The sequence below is a fragment of the Agaricus bisporus genome (assembly GCF_000300575.1).
Source record: "Agaricus bisporus var. bisporus H97 unplaced genomic scaffold AGABI2scaffold_4, whole genome shotgun sequence".
NCBI classification, from domain to species: Eukaryota; Fungi; Basidiomycota; class Agaricomycetes; order Agaricales; family Agaricaceae; genus Agaricus; species Agaricus bisporus.
In genome coordinates this window covers 1,007,897-1,028,251 of record NW_006267367.1, presented here as the reverse complement: position 1 = coordinate 1,028,251, position 20,355 = coordinate 1,007,897, and the positions used below count along the sequence as shown (strand labels likewise).

General features: G+C 49.1%; 9 protein-coding genes across 9 annotated transcripts; 3 read left to right on the top strand and 6 right to left on the bottom strand.

Annotated features, from left to right (window-relative positions):
* Positions 1-139: 139 nt before the first annotated feature.
* AGABI2DRAFT_117066 (hypothetical protein) lies at positions 140-1,534 on the bottom strand (the record flags this gene model as incomplete). Its single annotated transcript, XM_006460041.1, has 8 exons — positions 140-492; positions 548-631; positions 689-754; positions 810-956; positions 1,006-1,112; positions 1,166-1,244; positions 1,314-1,409; positions 1,459-1,534. 8 exons carry the CDS (start codon positions 1,532-1,534, stop codon positions 140-142), a joined length of 1,008 nt encoding a protein of 335 aa, XP_006460104.1.
* A 3,213-nt stretch (positions 1,535-4,747) lies between these two features.
* On the top strand, positions 4,748-6,564 carry AGABI2DRAFT_191870 (hypothetical protein). The gene is made up of 3 exons (XM_006460040.1): positions 4,748-4,909; positions 4,961-5,932; positions 5,986-6,564. Exons 2-3 carry the CDS (start codon positions 5,053-5,055, stop codon positions 6,303-6,305), a joined length of 1,200 nt encoding a protein of 399 aa, XP_006460103.1. The 5' UTR covers positions 4,748-4,909; positions 4,961-5,052; the 3' UTR covers positions 6,306-6,564.
* A 384-nt stretch (positions 6,565-6,948) lies between these two features.
* AGABI2DRAFT_219776 (hypothetical protein) lies at positions 6,949-9,352 on the top strand. The gene is made up of 4 exons (XM_006460039.1): positions 6,949-7,762; positions 7,823-8,191; positions 8,242-8,424; positions 8,477-9,352. Exons 1-4 carry the CDS (start codon positions 6,998-7,000, stop codon positions 9,107-9,109), a joined length of 1,950 nt encoding a protein of 649 aa, XP_006460102.1. The 5' UTR covers positions 6,949-6,997; the 3' UTR covers positions 9,110-9,352.
* Positions 9,353-9,873: 521 nt separating this feature from the next.
* Positions 9,874-11,772, top strand: AGABI2DRAFT_219773 (hypothetical protein). Its single transcript, XM_006460038.1, has 8 exons — positions 9,874-10,167; positions 10,229-10,500; positions 10,551-10,739; positions 10,794-10,904; positions 10,964-10,998; positions 11,050-11,126; positions 11,180-11,444; positions 11,493-11,772. Exons 1-8 carry the CDS (start codon positions 9,975-9,977, stop codon positions 11,659-11,661), a joined length of 1,311 nt encoding a protein of 436 aa, XP_006460101.1. The 5' UTR covers positions 9,874-9,974; the 3' UTR covers positions 11,662-11,772.
* Positions 11,773-11,924: 152 nt separating this feature from the next.
* On the bottom strand, positions 11,925-14,533 carry AGABI2DRAFT_219768 (hypothetical protein). The gene is made up of 6 exons (XM_006460037.1): positions 14,266-14,533; positions 13,602-14,215; positions 13,089-13,551; positions 12,718-13,034; positions 12,527-12,660; positions 11,925-12,478 (listed from the first exon to the last, which is right to left on the bottom strand). The coding sequence occupies exons 1-6, from the start codon at positions 14,522-14,524 to the stop codon at positions 12,193-12,195; spliced, it is 2,073 nt and encodes a 690-aa protein (XP_006460100.1). The 5' UTR covers positions 14,525-14,533; the 3' UTR covers positions 11,925-12,192.
* Positions 14,534-14,649: 116 nt separating this feature from the next.
* On the bottom strand, positions 14,650-15,525 carry AGABI2DRAFT_135353 (hypothetical protein). Its single transcript, XM_006460036.1, has 5 exons — positions 15,489-15,525; positions 15,282-15,330; positions 15,124-15,228; positions 14,914-15,064; positions 14,650-14,862 (listed from the first exon to the last, which is right to left on the bottom strand). Exons 2-5 carry the CDS (start codon positions 15,317-15,319, stop codon positions 14,782-14,784), a joined length of 375 nt encoding a protein of 124 aa, XP_006460099.1. The 5' UTR covers positions 15,320-15,330; positions 15,489-15,525; the 3' UTR covers positions 14,650-14,781.
* Positions 15,526-15,557: 32 nt separating this feature from the next.
* Positions 15,558-16,909, bottom strand: AGABI2DRAFT_184595 (hypothetical protein). The gene is made up of 10 exons (XM_006460035.1): positions 16,775-16,909; positions 16,591-16,709; positions 16,462-16,532; positions 16,298-16,401; positions 16,168-16,244; positions 16,077-16,107; positions 15,960-16,027; positions 15,854-15,904; positions 15,736-15,799; positions 15,558-15,688 (listed from the first exon to the last, which is right to left on the bottom strand). The coding sequence occupies exons 1-10, from the start codon at positions 16,897-16,899 to the stop codon at positions 15,616-15,618; spliced, it is 783 nt and encodes a 260-aa protein (XP_006460098.1). The 5' UTR covers positions 16,900-16,909; the 3' UTR covers positions 15,558-15,615.
* A 312-nt stretch (positions 16,910-17,221) lies between these two features.
* AGABI2DRAFT_117061 (hypothetical protein) lies at positions 17,222-17,838 on the bottom strand (the record flags this gene model as incomplete). The annotated part of the gene is made up of 2 exons (XM_006460034.1): positions 17,222-17,427; positions 17,481-17,838. 2 exons carry the CDS (start codon positions 17,836-17,838, stop codon positions 17,222-17,224), a joined length of 564 nt encoding a protein of 187 aa, XP_006460097.1.
* A 312-nt stretch (positions 17,839-18,150) lies between these two features.
* AGABI2DRAFT_191865 (iron-containing alcohol dehydrogenase 1) lies at positions 18,151-20,329 on the bottom strand. Its single transcript, XM_006460033.1, has 13 exons — positions 20,144-20,329; positions 20,006-20,086; positions 19,907-19,957; positions 19,727-19,860; positions 19,636-19,680; positions 19,369-19,585; positions 19,218-19,312; positions 18,998-19,168; positions 18,872-18,944; positions 18,740-18,822; positions 18,667-18,689; positions 18,425-18,611; positions 18,151-18,363 (listed from the first exon to the last, which is right to left on the bottom strand). The coding sequence occupies exons 1-13, from the start codon at positions 20,318-20,320 to the stop codon at positions 18,216-18,218; spliced, it is 1,485 nt and encodes a 494-aa protein (XP_006460096.1). The 5' UTR covers positions 20,321-20,329; the 3' UTR covers positions 18,151-18,215.
* Between the last annotated feature and the right edge of the window lie 26 nt (positions 20,330-20,355).

Here is a 20,355-nt window from a genome sequence, read left to right as displayed (position 1 = left end):
TGCGTGTCCTGACCCGCCACAAATTATTGTAACCCTCCAGAGCTTACCTCCATACATACAATAGCAGATTTAATAGAGCGCCTTAATCTCGCAGTGCAATGGAGCCCAATTGAAAGAAAACCGTGTACATATCTAAGATTCAGCTGTCAGGATCCGACTCCCTATCTTCGCTATCAACGAAAAGGCCTTCCTCGTTCCTCAGGAGATTCAAAAACACCCAATGTACCCCACGCATCTCCATGTCGTACCACCAATTGATAGCGATCGTCATCTCCTTTCCTTGTTGGACATAATGCCACCAGCCTGCCGGGAGGTAAAGCGTTTCACCACGTTTGAGGCAAACATGGAGGGGTTTTATGTTTGCTGGAAGACTTCCCGGTATACTTGGGTCCGTGATAGAGGACCAACGTACCGGTGGTACATCTGTCGAGGGTATGACTTCCAGAGGTTGTGATGAAGATCTTCCGAACTTGGCGTGAGGATAAAATCGTTCTATGGCACGGCGTTGATGAACAACCGCGGATAGTGAATTGCAAGTGAACCCGACCTTTCAAACACCAGCCATCTGAAGGCGGTAACAAAGTGAAACGTTTCTCTCCCTTCACAACTGTATAGATGTTTTCATAGGGATCTATACTTGTGATTAGAAATCATTTTCGACTGCGAAGTGGTTTTCACAAGCACCCACCACTGTGTATGCTAGTCGTACTTTTTCCCTCGCCAATCCACAAATTGACAGCGTCTGGCCTACGACCTGCAATAAAGTTCAAATATACATTTGGCAACTTTATGCCAAATAGTGAACTAACCAAGAGCTTCAGTGCACCACGGGACCTCATCCGGAACGTCTTCCCTTAAATGTTCATACTCCGAAACGGAATTACCGTCTGTGAAGTAATCCGAAGAATACAAATTACCGTTTTGCGACTGAAGGTAATGAATGTCTGAAGGGGCATCTAAAGTAATTTAACTCGGCGTCATTAATCAAAGGATCATACATCTTACCTTGACCAACTAGTTTTGATAATAGATTATGTATAGTCATCTGTTCGATCTGAGGCTCGACAAAGTATAACTCATTGTCTGCTCCTCGAGTGATTGCATCGGCGCGTCTAAAATGTCATTCCCGTCGAGAGTCCTTTAGTCAATATTGGCGCAGGCTGACCCGTTGGGTGTGATGGCGACGGAGATTTGTTGGTCACCCATTTTTTGCACGAGGTATTCATTGGTCCATTTTCGTGTGGCTGGGATATCAAAGCCTCAAGGTACAAGATTTAATTACGGTGTTTTCTAAAGAACGACAAGCTGCGCACCTTTGATAATGACAGGTCGTGCGATATGAATGAGACGTGAAAACTCGAGTGAACTTGGTGGCTGATCTAGTATCTGAATATGATTTCCATTCAGATCTAAGGTATCATATGAGCGAGAGGGACGTTAGTTAAGAGGTGAATATACAACCTCTGTACTCATCCGAAATCCATTGCGCGAGTTTTCTCTTGAGCTTGTTGACATAATGTGGTTGTTGTGTCATGAGATTTTGTTATTTTACTTATCAGGATTCCGCCACGATATGATAGATTTGTGACGCGTGATGCATGACGACGATGAACAACGCGTCGCACATCACATTCACGCGTCTTGCTACTTGAACCTCTACGACTACCCGGGCGATACCCCCTCTCTCTCCCCCATCTCAACGAGTGTATATATGACCGTCATGAGCGATGTAAAAAAGAAGCCTACTTTAACCAGGACAAAGTCAACCAAATCTCAGGCTGTCGTACGTCTTTTCCTGTACCGTAGCAGTAACTATTTCACACTGCGGATTTCATCATGTAGAAAGGACAGAAGACGCTGTTGGATATGTTTGGACGCAAGTCTGACGTTTCTCATGATCAAATAACTAGTCCATCGCTTGCTGAGCAACCCCGAGTGAGCACCTCTAGCAAAGTTGAATCCCATGTCGAACCAGGTGTAGTGCCCGATTGCGGTATGTCTCTGGCATTGCTTCGAGCTTTAGACCTAATACTTCCTGTCTATCACTGTCAGATACTCAAAATTCCGCCGATATACCCTTCATCAAGGATCGGAACATAAACATTGAATTGGACGACGATGGTGTTGTCATTGAGGCAAGCTCCCAGGGTAGTAAGGACGCGCCCATTATTGTCGAGTCATCCCCTGTCAGGTCTACCCGAGTTTCCGTGGAAGAAGGTCCAAGAGCCAAGCCCAAGAAACCTCTTCATCCCTTCTTTGTTCCGATAAGTGGAACACAAGATGCGAAAACTCCAATGTCACCACGGCGCCTTCGCGCACGGGAGCTGGAACCTATCTATCCGAATCGAGAGTTCCAACACGTCAAAGGTCCGCAGTCGCTCTATTCACCTCCAGCTTGTCCCTTCCCACGTCGAACTCTCATCCAATCGTCTGAAATTCCCGAACGACCGCAATGGAAGAACAATAAGGCTCTCTTGGACTGCTTATTACCACATGAACAACTGAATGGCGCAGAAAGCGGCGTAAGTCTGCTAAAAATAGAACCCAAGACCCACATCACATCCATTAGCCACGCTCATATACGGGATCATCCTGCAATAAGACGAACGGTTGATACAACTATTTCAGGGAATAAAATATCTTCATCATCACAGCTGTGGACCGAAACTTGGCGTCCCCGCTGCGCAAAGGAAGTTTTAGGCAACGAGCAATCTGCAACATATCTACGTAACTGGCTACATACATTGGCACTACAAATGAACCCCCCTTTGCCGGAAGAATCCAGCGGAAAGTTGACAAAGAAAAAAGCAAAGACGAAGAAGCGGCCTCGTGTCGTTCGAGAAGTGCCGAGGAAGAGGTTGCGGAAGGACGGATTAGATGGATTTGTGGTTGAAGACGAGGAGGAGGATATATCAAATTTCTTGCAAGGTTGGGCCAGTGAAACTGATATGGCAATGGACGGAGCGTCTCAGAGTTCGGGATTGCATGGACCATCGGGTTCGTCTATATTAGACGCAGCGGAACGCATCAATGAACAATTGCACAACACAATACTCTTGACAGGTCCATCTGGTTCTGGGAAAACGGCGGCGGTGTTCGCATGCGCCGAGGAATTGGGCTGGGAGGTTTTCGAAGTTTATCCGGGTATTGGAAGACGAAACGGGGCCAACGTTGATAACCTTGTGGGAGATGTTGGAAAGAACCATCTCGTGAGGGGTAAAGAACAAGAGTCGCCGATTACAGCACAATTGTCAGATGGCGCAAGATCACCAGGGGTAAGTGATTGTGGAGACACTGGCAGAATGGCTGTCGACGAGCAATGTGGCGGCGGAGCTGCGGAGGTCAAGCGAACGTTGCGACAATCGTTAATCTTGTTGGAAGAAGTTGATCTACTTTTCAAAGACGATGTGAACTTTTGGCCAGCGGTAACAAACCTTATTCGGGATTGTCGAAGGCCAGTTATTTGTACATGCAACGGTAAGTACCATAAGAATGCACGAGCCACACTTTTGACTGGGCGTGTTGCAGATGCATTACTCGTGCCTCAGGAGGAGCTCCCCCTTCAAAAAGTATTACGCTTTGAGCCTTGTGATGCGGACGTTGCGACAAGCTATCTTCAAGGGCTGACATGTGCAGAGGGTTACACAGTCTCGCCCGAATTTATTCGAGATGTATACTCGGATACGTATGAGTTATGGGGTGCGGACAAGCCGAGCGATAGTAATCTGGCGGCGATCTGCGGTGGACTACCCCGGTTTGACCTACGGAGGGCGATTCACAATCTCCAAGTATGGTGCACGACAGGTGGTGGGGAAGGAATGGGAATAGCCAAGAATAGGGAAGACTGGGATATTGTGGGTGGCTCGCGATGGAATATCAGTACACATGGACGATATGAAGACATTGGTCGCTTAGGGCCGATCAGTGAGCTTGCGTCTTATTTAGACAGTTCAGTGTGGCTGCCCGTGGAGTGGCAGAGAGAGGTAAGCGAAGAGGACAGCTATGCCGACATGACTGATGAATAAACAGGGAAGCATGTGTGAGGCATCTGGAGATGATGAGAATGGATTTGTAATTTTGTATGGGTTACCAAGGGAGGGCGACGGGAACGGGGGCAACGATCGAGATAGCGAGATGGCAGTTGAGGCTACACGACTGGCACGTGAAGATCAAGCGAACAAGGCACTTGTGCGGTTCCGTGAACGAGTGGAGTATCAAAAGGTGACAGGACAGGAAATGCAGGCACGAGGAATACTTGGTAGGGCGGGAGAGGCGGAGATATATATGGAATATGTGCCGTATGTGCGGGAGATGGTGGCGTATGCGCGGGCGACGGGGGGCGGGGAGGGGCGGATGACGCGGAACAGCAGCCGTCGGGCGGGCTGGGAGACGGTGCGGGGCCTGGGGGCGGGGGCACAGGAGAGACTGGCGGAGACGGGGCTGGCAACGTGGAGTGGCTGTGATGTGGCTGTGGTGTAGTTTGCAGATATTTGCAGGACTCGTCCAATATATCCTGTTTTGGTCGTCGGAGGACTTTTCACATCTGCCCCAATGGCTCCGTCGGACGGCAGCAGCAGCGCATCGCCGGGGATGCCCAGCCGCCTCTCGCCGCTCCCCCCGCTCGAGTATCTCCAGAACCAGCGGCGCGGCTCCATCACAGATCCCTCTCTCCACGCCGCCCCGCCCTTCCGACACGACCCCGACTCTGACATGCCGCCCGACGCCGACCCCAAGTCGCCCTACCTCACCGCCGACCACAACCACCACCACCACCACCACCATCATCACCCCGGAAACACCTCGCCCCATCTTCGCAATCTCCTCCGCTCCCCGTCCCTCGACCTCCCACATCCTCACCGCCCCCTCGACGCCCCCGATCCCCCCTCCCGCTCTAAATTAGGCTACCAAGGTTTGTTCTATTCTTGACCGCTCTCCATCACCCTCATGCCCCCAACCACAGGCAGAGATTCCATCCAGAAGCTCAACAGTGACACCGATAGAAATGGCCTCCCCCGCACTCACATCCGTGACCCTCTTCCCTTCGACTATAACATGCGCAGACACTCCATTGCCACTGGCCAGCATCCCCATCCCCACCCTATCCTTCCCCCGGTTGCGCATGGTATCAAGCGCAAGTTGTCCATGGAGCGTTCCGTCTTTGCCCCCGTTGGCGAAGAGCCTGACTCACAACTAGTCGGCCCCGGCGTCCCCAGCGTCATGGAAGTGGATCCAGAACCCCCTGCCCCCAAGCGACGGGGGTCCGCCATAGACACCCAGCGGATAGCCCAGCTCAGTCTCAACGACAGGCGTGGCTCCACAGACTCCCGAGGTCCATCCGTCCCTTGGTGGAATGAACGCCGCGACTCTGTTTCCAATCCCTCCAGCTCAGGATACAGCTACTCTGGTCGAGATTCTCCGCATGGCCGGCTCCCTACGAGCATCGCGGCTTTCTCGTGGCCCGGTTCACAGTCTAGCGATCCCTCAACCCCAACACCGAATGGAACTGAACCCAACACACCCAACATTCCCCGGCAGTTTGATGCAAGCCCTTCAAACACGATCCCACCATTGAATTACCCACCCGATCGACGTATGTCTGTACCAGATACCCTCATCTCCCCCAGCGGCGCATACGAAAATTTCCGATCCCGATCACGACCCCCTTCACGACAAAGCCATTTTGCTGAGCCAGTCACACGAGCCAACTCGGTCCAGGATAGTGCCAATGCTGCTGGCCAACATCCAGGTTTTTCCTTGGGAAAAAAGGACTTGAGTGCAACTCCTTATTCCCGCTCGCCAGAACTTAGAGTGTCGCATAAGCTTGCAGAACGGAAAAGACGGAAGGAGATGAAGGATTTATTCGACGAACTCAGGGACCAATTACCGGCAGATCGGGGCATGAAAGCCAGCAAGTGGGAGATCCTGACCAAAGGTTCGGCTCACAGATTCCAGCTTTTTATCCTGAGGCACTCATCACTCATCTAGCGATTGACTTTGTCGTAAATCTGAAGCAATCTCATCAAGACATGGTACGAGAAATTGACCGCCTCCGACAGGAACTCGATATAGCTCGCGGCGGTTCGGGTTCTATTTCCTCTTTTCAACCGCCCAATCCCCATGTTGTCTACGGGCAGAATCCCATTGTCTCTTCACAAGGATCCCATCTACAACCACCCCTTCCCGGTCCTAGCCAATTGCCTCTACCGCGACAATCGACCCAAAATACTTATCCCTCAATCACATCATCACCACCGCACCCTTCGCCCAACGGAGGGTTTCATCGGCCAGATGGCACTTCGCCGTGAAACGAACCAGCCAAAACCACCTATCACTGGACATCCACTCTTTTGTCCATTCCTTTCACATCATCACGTTTTCCCCGTTTTTGGACCCGATTGTTGTCACATTGTAAAGTTATTCCTGTGCCATTCGTTTTTCCTTTCTGTTGTTCTCATCCCAGCTATGGAGTCAACGGGATCCAGCCGTTGAATACATCGTATCCGCTTGACCTTTCCCTTGGTCTGTATTTATAGAAGATGCTGCATCACTTTTGACCTTGCAATTATTCAATGGCAAACTTTTAGAAGTTTTTCCCTAGCGTGGTCTTCTTTTCTCTTTTTGTTGTTAGCCCTTTCCCATCCTATTTATACCCAAGGCTCCTGTAGACGCAATCAGTTGCCAGTATCGAATATTGAATACCCGTTGTGTTTTGTTCATTGTGCTGTATGATGACCTCACCCAGAGGTCAAGGTCATCTTCCTTGCTATGAACACATTTCTACTCAATAATCTTTTTGTGTGAGGTCCATGACTGCGACGCTGAAATCCGATCCCTTTAAGTGAAGGCAGAAAACAAAAACAAGCGTCACGGCCGTTACATTTGTCAGCATGTCCGTGTTTGTCCCCGCGTAGTGCGCGAGTGACTCGCTTGTATATTCCACACTTATACCCCCATTACCTTCATTCCCTTCTCTCCGCCCTTCACGCTAGATCTCGTAATGGCACCAAAGCAAGCTTCAATGGACCTACTCTTCCATCCGAAGAAGAACAAGAAATCAGCGCTGCCTCCGCCACCACGCAAGACCCCACCTACACCACGGCCCAAACCTGCGCTTGAGAAGGAAGATGATGGTGAACTAAAACTCCCAGACTGGCCCTACCAAGAATTTAGACTCCTTTCATCTGCTTTAAATGGGTGGAATTACGACGTGATGAAGTTTGACTCGCGCAAACCGATAGATGTCTCGAAGTGGGTAGGACCCGTGAAGCTGAATCGGAAAGACCTGCGTAGGGATGAGCCGGCATCAGAAGGTGCTCCAAAAGCTGTAGGGCCTATGGTAGGCCCTGACGGCAAACCTGTTATTGGAACGGATGGTAAGGTGGTGATGATTGATATGGAGGGGAAACCGATACACCCTACGGATGCCACGTCCTCACCAAAGGACAGAGGGAAAGGTGCCAATAATGCTGCCAATGCGAAAAAACGGTTCCAGAAGAAGACGAAACAGGTCTTTTACGTTCCAGAGGAAGTGAGGCGGCTGAGGAAAGAAGAGAGATATCCTTGGGTTTTAGAAGACTCACAAGCAGACAATAAGGAACTTTGGATTGGACAGCTTGAGGACGTTGGCAAAGCAGAGACACATGCTTTTTTCATGCCCGCGGCCAATGACGTTTTCAAATTTGTGCCTGCGCACCGCTGGTACAAGTTTCAGAAGAAGCTAAAGCATGACCTCCCAACGGACACTGCTGGCGTCGAGCAATTAGTATGTTTAATGAGAATATATAGCTATATCATGGGCTAATACAACGTCAATCTGGTTCAGTACACAACCTCGCAGAAACGCGATCACCAGGCATGGTTGGCTAGTCGTAATGGAGGTAGGGGACCCTCGGCTTCCACGGCTGCAATGTTCAAGGCAGAGGCTGAGGGAAGGACTATTACCATCGGCAATTCGCTTGTACATGACGCTGGGCAGAGTTTGGGACCCGGTGGCAGGAGACTAAGAGCTGTCGATAGCGGCGTCGATCGTCTGTTCGGTGACGATGATGAGGAGGAAGGAGGTTCTAAGAGAAGGGCAAAGGAACTTGGAGGCGAAGGCGATATGGACGAGCAAATTTATGAGGAAGATTTTGCTGACGATGATGAACATGCGGCGATGGAAGAGGATGACGAGGAAGCAAAGGAAGCTGAAGTAAGGCATATTTGTCGTTCAAGGACGCTGTTACTGATGACGCTTTCTAGGAACGTCTCAAACGAGAGTACAGAGCAGCAAATAAACAGCGCGATGCAGGTGTTGATGAGGATGAAGATGATGACACTCCGGGCATGAGCAAACAAGCCAAGGCAATGCAAAAGCTTATCCGCAGCCGCGAAGGAAACGATGCGTATGAAAGTGAAGAGGACAAGAACCCTTACGCAAGTTCGGTAAGCATCTTTTTGTGATATCGTATATAATGGATATCTAACGTCATGGCAGGAGGAGGAGGAGGAGGAGGAGGAACTGCCCGTTCACACTGGACCTGCAATCCAACAACAACCCCAGCAGGTGGACGTCCGTGCCAAGTCGCAAACACCCAAACCAGGAGAAGGGGTCAAACCCCAAACAGACGCTAACAACTCGCGAGCATCATCTCCTGTTGGATCACCGAGCTTGGGTGGTCATTCTATTGTTGCTAAGCGAGCTACTAGCCCTAAAGCACACAAACCGCTCACGCAGAGCATTAGCCCCAGTGGCAGCCGGGCGACCAGCCCAGTGTCTGGTGCAGCTTCCCCGCTGAATGGGTTGAAATCTCTCAGCAACAAACGAAAAGCTGATGAGTCGAGCATGAATTCTGCGGGGCCGCCCAAGGCCAAGAAACGGAGAGAAGTAATACCCGCCACGCGAGAGGAAATGCAGACGATGTTGATTGAATGGTTGAGGACGTCTCCGAGAGATAAAGCTACGACTAGGGAGTGTATCCATCACTTCACGCCCTACCTCACAGATCCGGAAAAGAAGGCAGAATTTTCAAAGCTGGTTAGGGAGGTCGCGACGCTCAAAGATGGTGTCCTTGCGCTTCGACCGAGTATTGCTTCTGCGGCTCCCTCACCCGCGCCACTGGTACAGTGATGTCGCAGTATCGAGGTGTTTTGTCTTTGGCGTTGATGTTCACGTGAACATTCATTCGTCGTAGCATATGCGCTTGCAGGCCCGCACAGTTTGAAATTTCAAGGGGCGGCTGCAACTATGAATCATTAGACTTGGTTTGCAAAGGCTGCTAGTAGTATTTTATTGATTTAGGACGGGATACAGACCTTCTGTCTGTCACTATGATTGTTGACTCGAGTGTATGTTTATGTGTACATTTTGTCACAGCATGGTCGGGTTACGTTTTTATTATTAGGTTTTGGCCAGCCTAATTTAGGTTGATCGCTATATTTATCATGGTCCAGGCATTTTGGTTCTTGACCACGTCCACGTTCGACAGAAACGCTCAAGAGCAGTCTAGTTCCCTTGATGAGCGACAGTTTTCCGGTCTCTTCTGTTCACTCGATATGACTTGCAGTCGCCAGAGTCGGCGTGAGAACATTGACACTGGACTATTTTTACCTCAGCTCAATCACTCTCAAGTAGCAGACGCAGAACGGTCCTGGCTGCTTCCATTTGCTTTGCGGGCTCGTCGAAATATGCGATATTATAGTGCAATTCTTGCCTTACAGATGTCTAGGAAGTTTTTGCTTGCCTTGGTCTTGATCTCATATGTTTCTCAGAATCTCGATACGCTCCGATGCTCTGGCGGACTGGGTGGCTGACATTCGATCTCCGTCCCGGCCAAGAAACTGCATATAATCTCGTTCTACCTATGTTTCAGCTCTTTTGACCCTTTCTCTCCCCATTCCTATTCCAACAATCTACTTCCCCCCTTCGCCGGCCATCGAGGCCTTCCTCTCTTTCTTACAACAACTACTAGTACTACTTTCCGTCTACCGTAAATATGCTGCTCGCCTCCCTGCTCTTTATCGTCCCGGTTTTTTCTGCAATAGTGCCTGGCACTTCAGAGCCTCACGAGCCCTCGCTCACTACATCTCTCGACGCTCGTTGGTACCACGACAGCGATCATCCCGTTCACGCCTTGTTCCGTAGAGGGCCGACGGACGGGGTCGCATATGCTCCCGTTGGTTCACCTCGTAAGTTGAAACGTGCATACACTTGCTTCACTCCCATGAATCTTATCTCGCCTCCCCCCAGTCTGGTCGGCGGACTTTCCCGAGAGCACCCCCGACTCGAGTAATTTACCCAAGGCTTGGGTCGACGCTCTTGACGCCGCTGTGACGGCGGGAAAGATTCCAAACTTACCGACCTCGATTAGTAGCCATGGTTCGGAGCCCGAATATCCAGACTTGGATCCAAGCGGGGCAGAAATATGTTCATCAACCTACAAATGCATGCAAAATTCAACCAACATTTGGAACGCGCCGGATGGATATTTCGCGAGTTCCTTCGACGACGGTCCACAGCCTGTAAGTCTCGATAGAACTATGCATAGAAAATCTTTTGAATTTTCTTGTAGTACACTGATGCACTCGTTGAATTTCTGGCGAAAAACAAAGTTAAAACGACGCATTTCATGATTGGCACAAACATTCTCCAGTACTGGGAACAGTTTTTGACGGCCTGGAACCATGGAGATGACATCGCGGTGCATACATGGACCCACCCTTATATGACCACCCTCAGTAACTTGGACGTCGTCGCTCAGGTATGTCCCGGAAAAAAAAACAAGTTGTACCAGCCTTTCTCATGAACCGACAAGCTTGGATGGACGATGCAATTGGTCCACAATTCCACAGGTGGCCGTGTCCCTAGATTTTGGAGACCACCTTACGGCGACTCGGACAACCGTGTCACAGCCATAGCAAGAGAGGTATACTCAAACTCACCTCTTTCTCTCTCTGAACTGATCACTAATCATGTTTCCAAAAGGTATTTTCGCTTGAGACTGTCATCTGGAACCAAGAGTGCGTGGTCAGATTGTGACAAAGTGTATAGACTTTCTTAGAACCTTCCAGCACCGATGATTGGAGTATCAACTACGGCGGAACTACGGAGGAGGAGATTGGAAGTGAAATGGACAAATGGCTTAGCGGTGAGGTCATAGGACTTTGAAGACTTGGGAATTATCTACTAACTCAATTTCAGGACCCAAGTCTCCTGGTCTTATCATCTTGGAACATGAAGATTCTGATGGCGCCCTGAACTCTTTTATGGAGGCCTTTCCAAAGATCGCAACGAACGGCTGGAAGTTTGAGTCCCTGGCTCGTATATTAGGAGGCGGCCAAGCATACCAGAATTCCTTCGATGCTGATTCCGAGGTCAAGCCAGTCAACTTGATGGCTGGCCAGAACAACTTCACTTTGATGGCGAAGAACGTTTCGACGACAACCACGCCTTCGCCGACTTCCGAGTCAGTGTCAATTCCGATTCCAAACGCGTCAGCTCACAGTCATGACAGCCTCGGGGCGTCGACGGCTGGCAACCTTGCCGCTAATACAGACTATCCAACTGCCGATCCGCTGGCCAATGCTGCTATGACACCTCCAGGCCAGGCGCAGTCGTTGAAGTGGATTTTCTCGACGGTTTTAGTAGCATCCCTTATCACTGCCCTGTTTTTCTGGGCGTGATCTCTTACACGGTTTATCTCTATACCACCCTTCTTTCAAATTATTTATTCTATCTCCAACATTCTATCATATCTCTGGCTATCTACGTCTCTCTTTTTATACCCAAACTATCTGTACCACGTCTTAATATTCCTTTTTGCAACGCTCGACCCGTGGCGTTGTTATTACGACGGAAATGCGACGCAGGGAGATCTGAGCCGTTAGAATCCCAAGTCACCAAATGACGTGTCGATGAAAGCAGAATACCTTGTATTACAGCTATTGGTCGTAAAGGCTCGTAAATAATTTCGTAAGTAGGATTGCGATACATCATAGGACATACACTATATATATGAAAACAAGGAAGGACGAAGTCTTGGAAAAAGCAGAGACGACAGGGAGTAGCACGCAACAGCATACGACGTGTAGACTAAGAATGAGAGTGTAGGGTATGGAAAGAAATTAAATTACATTGCGTTTTAAAGGACTCGAGGAAGCGGGGTATATGCCGAAGAGCAGGAAAAAGATCGTTAACGCGATTCTTGATCAAAGCTACGTCGAGGACATTATACTGGGCCACTTGAGGCGGAGGCCTTCTAGCCAACGCATATACAAAAGTTCTGCGATTGGCGATTTGCTCTTGGGTGATTGTGGCGTCTCCTTCACATCGTTAGCACCGTTCGCTGATGCGTCAGCTGATGATGGTAGTGCGCCGGAAATATCTTCTTGTTCTTCCGTGACAACCAAACCTTTCGCGGTCATCATACTCTTGCGAACGACGCGTTTGTGTGGGAAGAGTCCATGTGATGTCTGTACGTGCTGTTTGACAGCGGAATTACTGTAAAGGATTTAGCGTGGCGCAAAGAGAGAGGGATTGTACACATACTCATTGATACCCTGGAGGATGTCAACGACGACGTTATACGCCAGTTCCGGATTGGCATCCTTCAGCTCGGAAAATCCCCGAGAAAGCATACTCAAAGATTCAATCTCTCGGGCGTCCATGTCGTCACGAATCGACTACAAACAATAGTGTTAGGAAACCGGCCGCTACCAATGTATGAAGGTATACCATACGTTCTGGATGATGGGAAGAATGATCTGGTCAACCATCACTGCCCCGGCTTTGGAAAATTCGCTAGTATTGCGTTTATGGATCGTGGATGTGGTCGGTGAGGTTGGTGCACTACTATCTTTTCTCAAGCTTCCTACAAATTCAGATGATAACCTGAGCGACCCTACAGGATCCACTTTCTTCACAGGACGGATGGTACCAACACCATCCCCGATGTCTGCCGCACTCAGAACTGTTCCTGTGCCATCTAGCGACGTTCTTGCCGCATACGACGAACGACGTGCGCTACGCACAGATCCCGTATATGCTGGCGGCGCTCCTACGCCAGGGTTAGCCAACTGGCATGATGAATTGAACCGAAATGCTGACATACCAGATGGTGTTTCTTCTTCTTCAGGAATACGGTTACCAGACTGGGCAGGCTTCTCTAAAGGTTTGATAATGACAGTCGAATGAGCGGCTTCGGAATTTCTTCCAATACCACTGCCACTACCCTGGGTCGCAGCGCCGGTATCAATCGAGGGTCGAATTTCCTCAAAATCAGACTCCTCATCTATGTCCGGAACCATTCCAGTCGGCATCTGTAGATCTTGCGCCATACTACTGATTGTTCCCATCGCAGACGCCGTTCGCACGGTGTCAAAGTTCCAGTCACTCCTCATCGTGTTGTTATCCCACACTATACTGTTGCGGACGGGGGCCGGAGGAGCCTGTTGGTTCTTTGGTGGCTGTCGTATTCGCCACTCTTGATACCGCTCGATGAGCTCTGTCAGATATGAAGTCCTGCGAGCCGAGCGGATGAAGCGGTGCTGAAGAAGTTCATTTGCGGTGGGGCGCTAGAGGCGCATCAGCGACTGGGGACCGAGCTAAGTTTGAAAATACCCACAGCGGCAGGATCCTTTGTGAGGCACTGAGCAATGAATTCCTTGAATGCTGACGAAAATGAGGGTCCCTCAAGCACCGGTGGTTTCGCCTTTGGAATTAAGAAAAGGACCCGCATGGGATGATATTCAGCCAAGGGGGGTTCTCCTTTGGCCATCTCGATGGCAGTAATTCCCAAACTCCACATATCAGCCTTTACGTCATATCCTGCTTGTCGAATGACCTCAGGTGCCATCCAAAAAGGTGTCCCGACAAAGGTATGACGAAGTGTATTAGAGAGTTGCGCGGCGACCCCGAAATCTGCCAGCTTGACTTTGCCCGAAGAAGATAAGAGTACGTTTGCTGCCTTGATATCTCGATGTATTGTTCCCTCGGTGTGAAGATAATCAAGGCCTAGGAGAAGTTCTCGGCAGATGACAGCAATATGTGCTTCGGAAAAGGGACCAGCTTTGAGAAGGTCAAGACATGAGCCTCCGGCGAGATACTCCATGACGATCCACAGCTTGTAGTCGACAACGAATGAACCGTAGTACTTGGTGACATACTCTGAGTCGCATTGTGCGAGGCTTGCGATTTCTTGTTGAATTTCCGAAATATCGTCATCGGAGTCTTCTAGATCTGAAGAGCCGGTCGGTTAGACGTTAGGGTTGTGATCCTCTATAACCGACCTATTTGCTTTATGGCAACAACCTGTTTTGTTTCATTATGCATGCCCTTGTATACTACGCCAAAGCTCCCTGTGCCTAGTTTCTCCAACAAAGTGTACTGGCTGGCGGGATTAGTGCTGGGAACTGGGTATGGCTCTTTGAGACGAGGTCTGTGTTCCATCTGAGGGGAAGGAGGGGGAGATCGATTAGCAGAAGGTTTAGACTGCTTGGGACCGTCATCAGAATTGAGGCGCTTGAGGATGCGGGATCCAGCAGGCATGATGGGCGCAGGAGGCGAGGAAGCGCGGGAAGGGAAGCGCAGAGGGAGTTGTGTTGTTGTCAACTCGATCTATTCCCAATGCGTTCCAACGGACGTCGATTCAGCACGTGCCTGCCGCATGACGTAGCGAGAAAAACAGTATTTACTGCACGACGGTACTCGGAGAATGTCCAGAAAAGGTGGCAATGCACCCATGCCTCATAGAATTATTGCGTGCCATACAGACATAACGAACAGCAGTAAATCTCTCCCCAACCTCACGCCTTCACAGCATACTTCCTCCTCGGGAAGTTTTGGTCTTTCTTCTTTTGCTTCAACGTCTTCAGAGACTGCTCGTTCTACTCATTATCAGCACCCCAACTATCATTCATCAAGAGAGATAAGCCCACCTTTGTCAGACGCCGTCTGATCGCCCGTGTTTTCTTGGGTCGCAGGTCAAGAGGCTTGTACTTCTTGTCCTTGTAGTATTCACGCAAGTTCTGGCGGGCCTTTTGGTTGATGACAGTCAAAACCCGTGCAATCGATTTGCGAACAGTTGCGCTGTGTTTCCAAAGTAACCATAAGCCTGAATTGTAGACTCACCAGAATACACGACGTACATTTTAGTAAGCTTAGCAGCAGATCCACCGGCAATTTTCTGCACCCGTAAAGTTAGCAGCTCTTGTTTGAGCTCCTGGAGCTGTTTGAGCAAGTCGGTCTTTGACCTAATAACCAAAGTTTAGAGTCACTGCGCAGCGCACATGGTTAAATGGCGCACTTGGATTGGAGCTCGTAGGCCTTGACTTTGCCGGGCATTTTGAGGGTGTCTATCGAGTACAATGATTAATAACGTGTTCATAGTCCTGATAATGCTGCACGATGACCGCGCGGCCGCTCGAAATCGGACAATTCGCAAATGAACAGAGTTGTCGAACACTAGATCCCGTGCTGGCCATCGTGAAGTGAACTGGCATAGTTTACTCACCTTGAGGAGCGTCGTATTGGGTCGATTCCTGACTTGGCGATGGAGAGATTGTGTGGTGAACCTTAATTCGCAGAACTGTAAAGTCATTCCCACGCTTGACTAATACACCGCTCTTTACTACTGCTAATTACTCCTGCCTATTGCTCCGTCGTACCAGTTCCTCAAACTTTACCAAAGTGCCACCAAAAATATCCAACGAACTAACTCTTGATGAGTGCCGTGACTGCAAAAGCTCAAAAACACCCACCTTCCATACGTCAAGTCAACACGTCCTTTGGAGAGCTTGTCGACCAGGTCCAAGTCGCTGATATCTACGGTGCCGATGTATAGAAGATGACTAGAAATGAATTCAAAATACCACTTACCTTTCGCCCCGCCAGCATATGTCGTCGGAATCGTAGTCCATTCGCCGAGCTCTGTAATATCACATTAGCACTAAAAATACTCGAAATCGCTTCCATCCGATCCTACTTTGAACGAGATCCTCGTCAATACCTTGACACAACCCTTCCACATCAGCCGCATGAATCAAAATTTCACTAGTCATTCCTAAGAGCCGGCTCCTAAATGGTGTTTCGATCAACGTGCCTGCAATATTCTGCAAGTAAATCCAATGATTCTGATAAATAACGATGTCAATAGGACCTCGAAAAGCGCTTCTCTCTCGACAGATACCCACCTTTTGTTACTTCCATGTCGGTGATATCCTGCCACCTATTCATGGCAACCATCCATTTATCGTCTCTCCTCCTACAACTGTTATTGATCAATGAATTAAATCGGTTCTTGATGACCCTGCAATTACTTACCTCACATCAACGACAAGTCTATCTTTTCCAACGGCTGTCGAGACGGCCTTGAGGCGTTCCAAAGCAAATTTGGCATTGGGAAAGAGGTATGATGTGATAATAACCTGGTGTTCAGTCTCAGCCCACGGGAACGCCAGTAGACAGAAAGAATAAATGATATATGCCTTGCTCGCTCCAGCCTCTATCCACTCCTTCGCATTCTGTTCAGTTATTCCACCACCAATTTGCAGCCCACCTGTCAATCAATCCACGATTATCAACAACGGGAAATGAATAGCCACAATATATATTACCAGGCCAAGCAGCAAGAGCCTCTTTCGCAGCATCATCATTGCCCGGTCCAAGTTTGATAACATGCCCACCCCAAAGCTTTCTTTCCTCGTACATTCTTGCAAATTCAGCAGGTCTCCGACTATAATAATATATGGCCTTTCTCGTTCAAAAAGACAATTCGATTTATTTAAACTCCAGGCTTGCCTTGTAGTGAAATTGGTTTTTAATTCTTCTGGTTTCTTATCCGATAAGGTTCCACCGACAATCTGTTTTACTTGTCCGTCGTGTAAATCGATACATGGACGAAAAACGCTATGGCGTCGCTGCATTGGTCGTTCGGATCGGGAAGAGTGGAGGTACCGGAGGTGGTGCAAGATGATCTTAGATTTTCACGGTCACATGATAGGAAGAAACGCGATCGAACTGCAACAGCCGCCGGGCAAGCAAACGATTCTGTATACCATGATTAAAGAATTTTGGGTAAAGTTTGTGTTTGGTTTCGGATCCAAGGGGTCTAGATACATCTAAAAAATAACACATTTTTGGGCCGCCAAAAGTTTTCCGAGAGTTTGAAAATTTGGTTAAGCAAGTCCTCGATGTGCGTGGTGGTGGTGGTGTTATGAATTCTTGGCACATAACAACTGGATAGTTTTAATTCTGATTAGGAAGATATTCAGAGTCGTCCGTTTCAATTTTAACACAATCGGCTCGCTCCATGTTCTTTCGCGTCTTTGGTTTTGCTTGAAACCCAAAACTTCCCAGATTAGTTTGGCCACTCAAGAGCTTGCGGTAACGATAAATTGTGCGCGCCGATTTACTCCCTACGTCGGGGCCTTTCTTATACGATGATGGTCGTCCTGGTGCGCTCGAAGGTGAGTTACTTTACTTACTATGGTTATTTGCAACTTACCTCTTTTACCTTTTATTGCTTTTCGTTTCGATGGTCTAGGAACCCAATCTTCATCTCGTGGATTGTCACCATGATCAACAACAGACGTCATTAAGTTGGCATGAGACCCTTCTACGCCCAAGTCCACATTACCCCGCTCCTCCAGACCAGTATCTATATGCCCACCATTTGACACCGCGTGAAGCTCAGTCTTCATACTGTCTAATTCCCGGGTTGGAGACGATATTACATCCAATTCTGCATCCAAGTTTGCACCATGGGTTTGTGTTGGCAATGGTGAAGGCAGTGCATATGGAGGCTGCTTTGGCTGATTTCGCAGGCCCGAAATATTCCTTTTGAGTTTCTTTTTGCGTGCCATATTCACAAGTGAAAGATGGTAAGACTGGGAGTTGAGAATATGCTGGAGAGCTCAATTAAGTCAGGGCCATCAAGTTAAGTTTCTTTATGAATTCAGACTCAGCATCGTCAATTGCGCTATTTTCCGCGATTTTACTGATTTCCTTTTTCTTTTGGCGTCTGGCCACTTCATTGGAATCACACTTTTCAGAAACACTGAACTCTACGAATCGGTTCCTGCAAGTATCTGCAATGAAGCTAATTAGCCGTCCAGGATTGGTTCAAGTTTGGTAGTTGAGTTAGCTTGTCTGCGATTGTAGGGGCTCGAGCTGACACTTTTCCAACTTTGCAGAAAGCAAATTTAGATTGCAATGATATAGAGCTTAAAAAACATTACGTTCAATATTCAAGAGAATTCTCCATGATCCTAGTCAAATGCTCCTTTCCATCAAAACCAACTACATCGCCGATGCCAGGAGCGAGGTCCAACACGCGCCTCTGCGGAATGGTACCCTCAACGAGCTTACCGACATCACTCTTCGTGTAACTAGGTATAATGAATCTGAATCAGCCTGTCACGTATTTCGGCATCTTCTGAAAAAACTTACCCAACAGCTTTCAAACCGCGAGGAACGTCAAGTCTGTCAAGGAATTGTGCGATGGCTTCATATAAATGGTTCCCAATGTCAGAGTTGGGTATGCGAGATATAGAGGGATCTGAAGTGGTTGTTTGTTTGAAGATAGCCAAGGCTTCACGGTGACGATCGGGTGCTGAAGGGGCAGTGAACTGGAAGACTGAACACGGTCATGAATATTCATTTTCCTAGCGACTGCTCAAGAGTCAACTTACCTGCTGGTCCCGTCAGAGCAACACTAAAGAAAGGGAATGAGGGCAAAATTAATACAGGACAGAAAACCCATACCTAACACCGTGGGGGATGATTGGCGTGTCAACAACATATCCTGGATGCTTGTACTTGGGACCCTTCTTGTTCAGGCCCGAAATCTTGAGGCACAGTCAGCGCCGGGAATCTTTAAGGAAGATGGGGACCTACAGGATAGCTCATGCCGTGGCACAAATGAACACCAGCGTTGCCGAAGCCAATTCCAGCAAAGGAAGATGCCAGACTGACAGCATATTTAGCACTTTGCGGGTCTGAAACGATAACTGAACAGCCTACAGCATTTGTTTCCTGGCCTCATAGTCACTGCTGCCATTCTTGTGAATACGTGGAAGGAATTCGACAGTGGCTCTCAATGCCCAGAGGGAGAAGATATCGGCCACAGGGTTGCTTCCTTGGTATGCAGGACGCAGAATAGGATTGGCGGGACGAGGGGTGCGTTCAGTATAACTATCGTTATTGAGATAGAGAGTGACATGCTAGCAAACCCACTACTCACGGTATTGCTGTGTAGCTTTCCATGCTATGGAAGAGCACATCGAGGCCGGCACTAATTTGCACTTCGGTTGGACAGGATTCCGTGTTTTGAGTGTCCTGAGGGGATACTTTGTTCGGAACCAAGTAGACTACGCAGGAAGGATAGAACTGACCACAATCCCGAGGGTGGGTTTCAAGGCACGATTAGCGATACCAGTTTTGAAGGAACGAGAAGTTATGTCAAGGATAGCTGTACCGGTCGTCTCGGAACCCGTTCCGGCGGTCGTGGGGATAGCGATCAGGGGACGGAGGGTCTGTGTCACAGGCAAACCTTTGCCAATGGGTGCATTGATGAAGTCCATCAAGTCTGCTTCCTTGTAGACAGTGAATCTAAAGCAATGTAGGCCAGTGTAGAGGATTCTTACTGATACAACGCTTACAGGTTCGCAGCCTTGGCAGTATCAATAACACTTCCACCCCCGACACTGCAAGAACTGAGGAAAGATCATGGAACAGAGCGAGAGGGCTTACGCTAGGAAGTGGCTAAAGTCGTGTTTGCGAGCCCAGGCTATGGCGTTTCGCCAACTGTCCTCCGTAGGTTCGGCGACGGTTTGGTCGTATACTTCGAACGGGAGATCGGTCTGCGCCTCTAGGGCAGCAATGGCCTGGGAACGGTGAGATACTGAAGCATAGTCCAGAAACGAGGCATACCGCTTTCATGGGCTTGAGTTTGGCGACGTTGGGGTCTGTGAAAACGCCAACCTAGAGCACATGAGGTTTGTGCCAATGACCTGAGGAAGAACCCCTGACCTTGCGTGCTTTCATGTTTTTGAGATCCATGCCCACTTCCGAAGTGACGCCATCACCGAAGCGAAGGTTAGAAGCAGCGACCTGGTGAGAGGGGGGTGAGTCAAGGTTGAGGTTGAGTAGTGGGAACGCGGTTGTTACCTCGAAGGCGTATTCCTTCTCGACGTGGTCGACGGGGAAGGCAAAGTTGCGGAGTTGGTTCATGGCTGCGAGCTGGCCGTGGGGGTGGAGATGGGAGCGCGCGCCGCCGTGGCAGGGGCAGGCGGTGTGCTGGGAGGCATTGATGAGGCGGAGGATGGAGGCCCTCGACGGCGACATGGTTCAAGCAGAGAGCAGCCACACACGTGACAGGA

What these genes read in the sequence shown, in the direction of transcription:
- AGABI2DRAFT_219768 (XM_006460037.1), bottom strand. Translation starts at nt 14,524, where the DNA reads ATGCCTGCTGGATCCCGCATCCTCAAGCGCCTCAATTCTGATGACGGT. An exon ending in TGTTGCCATAAAGCAAATAG is followed by an intron (nt 14,216 to 14,265) that starts GTCGGTTATAGA and finishes CCGGCTCTTCAG; the next exon opens with ATCTAGAAGACTCCGATGAC. An exon ending in AGAAGAAGAAACACCATCTG is followed by an intron (nt 13,035 to 13,088) that starts GTATGTCAGCAT and finishes ACCCTGGCGTAG; the next exon opens with GAGCGCCGCCAGCATATACG.
- AGABI2DRAFT_191865 (XM_006460033.1), bottom strand. Translation starts at nt 20,320, where the DNA reads ATGTCGCCGTCGAGGGCCTCCATCCTCCGCCTCATCAATGCCTCCCAG. An exon ending in AGAAGGAATACGCCTTCGAG is followed by an intron (nt 20,087 to 20,143) that starts GTAACAACCGCG and finishes CCCTCTCACCAG; the next exon opens with GTCGCTGCTTCTAACCTTCG. An exon ending in ACTGCCAAGGCTGCGAACCT is followed by an intron (nt 19,586 to 19,635) that starts GTAAGCGTTGTA and finishes ACATTGCTTTAG; the next exon opens with ATTCACTGTCTACAAGGAAG.
- AGABI2DRAFT_191870 (XM_006460040.1), top strand. Translation starts at nt 5,053, where the DNA reads ATGCGCAGACACTCCATTGCCACTGGCCAGCATCCCCATCCCCACCCT. An exon ending in GTGGGAGATCCTGACCAAAG is followed by an intron (nt 5,933 to 5,985) that starts GTTCGGCTCACA and finishes TCACTCATCTAG; the next exon opens with CGATTGACTTTGTCGTAAAT.
- AGABI2DRAFT_184595 (XM_006460035.1), bottom strand. Translation starts at nt 16,899, where the DNA reads ATGCAGCGACGCCATAGCGTTTTTCGTCCATGTATCGATTTACACGAC. An exon ending in CGACATGGAAGTAACAAAAG is followed by an intron (nt 16,108 to 16,167) that starts GTGGGTATCTGT and finishes GTTATTTATCAG; the next exon opens with AATCATTGGATTTACTTGCA. An exon ending in TGACGAGGATCTCGTTCAAA is followed by an intron (nt 15,905 to 15,959) that starts GTAGGATCGGAT and finishes GTGATATTACAG; the next exon opens with AGCTCGGCGAATGGACTACG.
- AGABI2DRAFT_135353 (XM_006460036.1), bottom strand. Translation starts at nt 15,319, where the DNA reads ATGCCCGGCAAAGTCAAGGCCTACGAGCTCCAATCCAA. An exon ending in GCCTACGAGCTCCAATCCAA is followed by an intron (nt 15,229 to 15,281) that starts GTGCGCCATTTA and finishes TTTGGTTATTAG; the next exon opens with GTCAAAGACCGACTTGCTCA. An exon ending in GCTGCTAAGCTTACTAAAAT is followed by an intron (nt 15,065 to 15,123) that starts GTACGTCGTGTA and finishes TTGGAAACACAG; the next exon opens with CGCAACTGTTCGCAAATCGA.
- AGABI2DRAFT_219773 (XM_006460038.1), top strand. Translation starts at nt 9,975, where the DNA reads ATGCTGCTCGCCTCCCTGCTCTTTATCGTCCCGGTTTTTTCTGCAATA. An exon ending in TGCTCCCGTTGGTTCACCTC is followed by an intron (nt 10,168 to 10,228) that starts GTAAGTTGAAAC and finishes GCCTCCCCCCAG; the next exon opens with TCTGGTCGGCGGACTTTCCC. An exon ending in ACGCCTTCGCCGACTTCCGA is followed by an intron (nt 11,445 to 11,492) that starts GTCAGTGTCAAT and finishes CAGTCATGACAG; the next exon opens with CCTCGGGGCGTCGACGGCTG.
- AGABI2DRAFT_219776 (XM_006460039.1), top strand. Translation starts at nt 6,998, where the DNA reads ATGGCACCAAAGCAAGCTTCAATGGACCTACTCTTCCATCCGAAGAAG. An exon ending in CTGCTGGCGTCGAGCAATTA is followed by an intron (nt 7,763 to 7,822) that starts GTATGTTTAATG and finishes AATCTGGTTCAG; the next exon opens with TACACAACCTCGCAGAAACG. An exon ending in AGAACCCTTACGCAAGTTCG is followed by an intron (nt 8,425 to 8,476) that starts GTAAGCATCTTT and finishes ACGTCATGGCAG; the next exon opens with GAGGAGGAGGAGGAGGAGGA.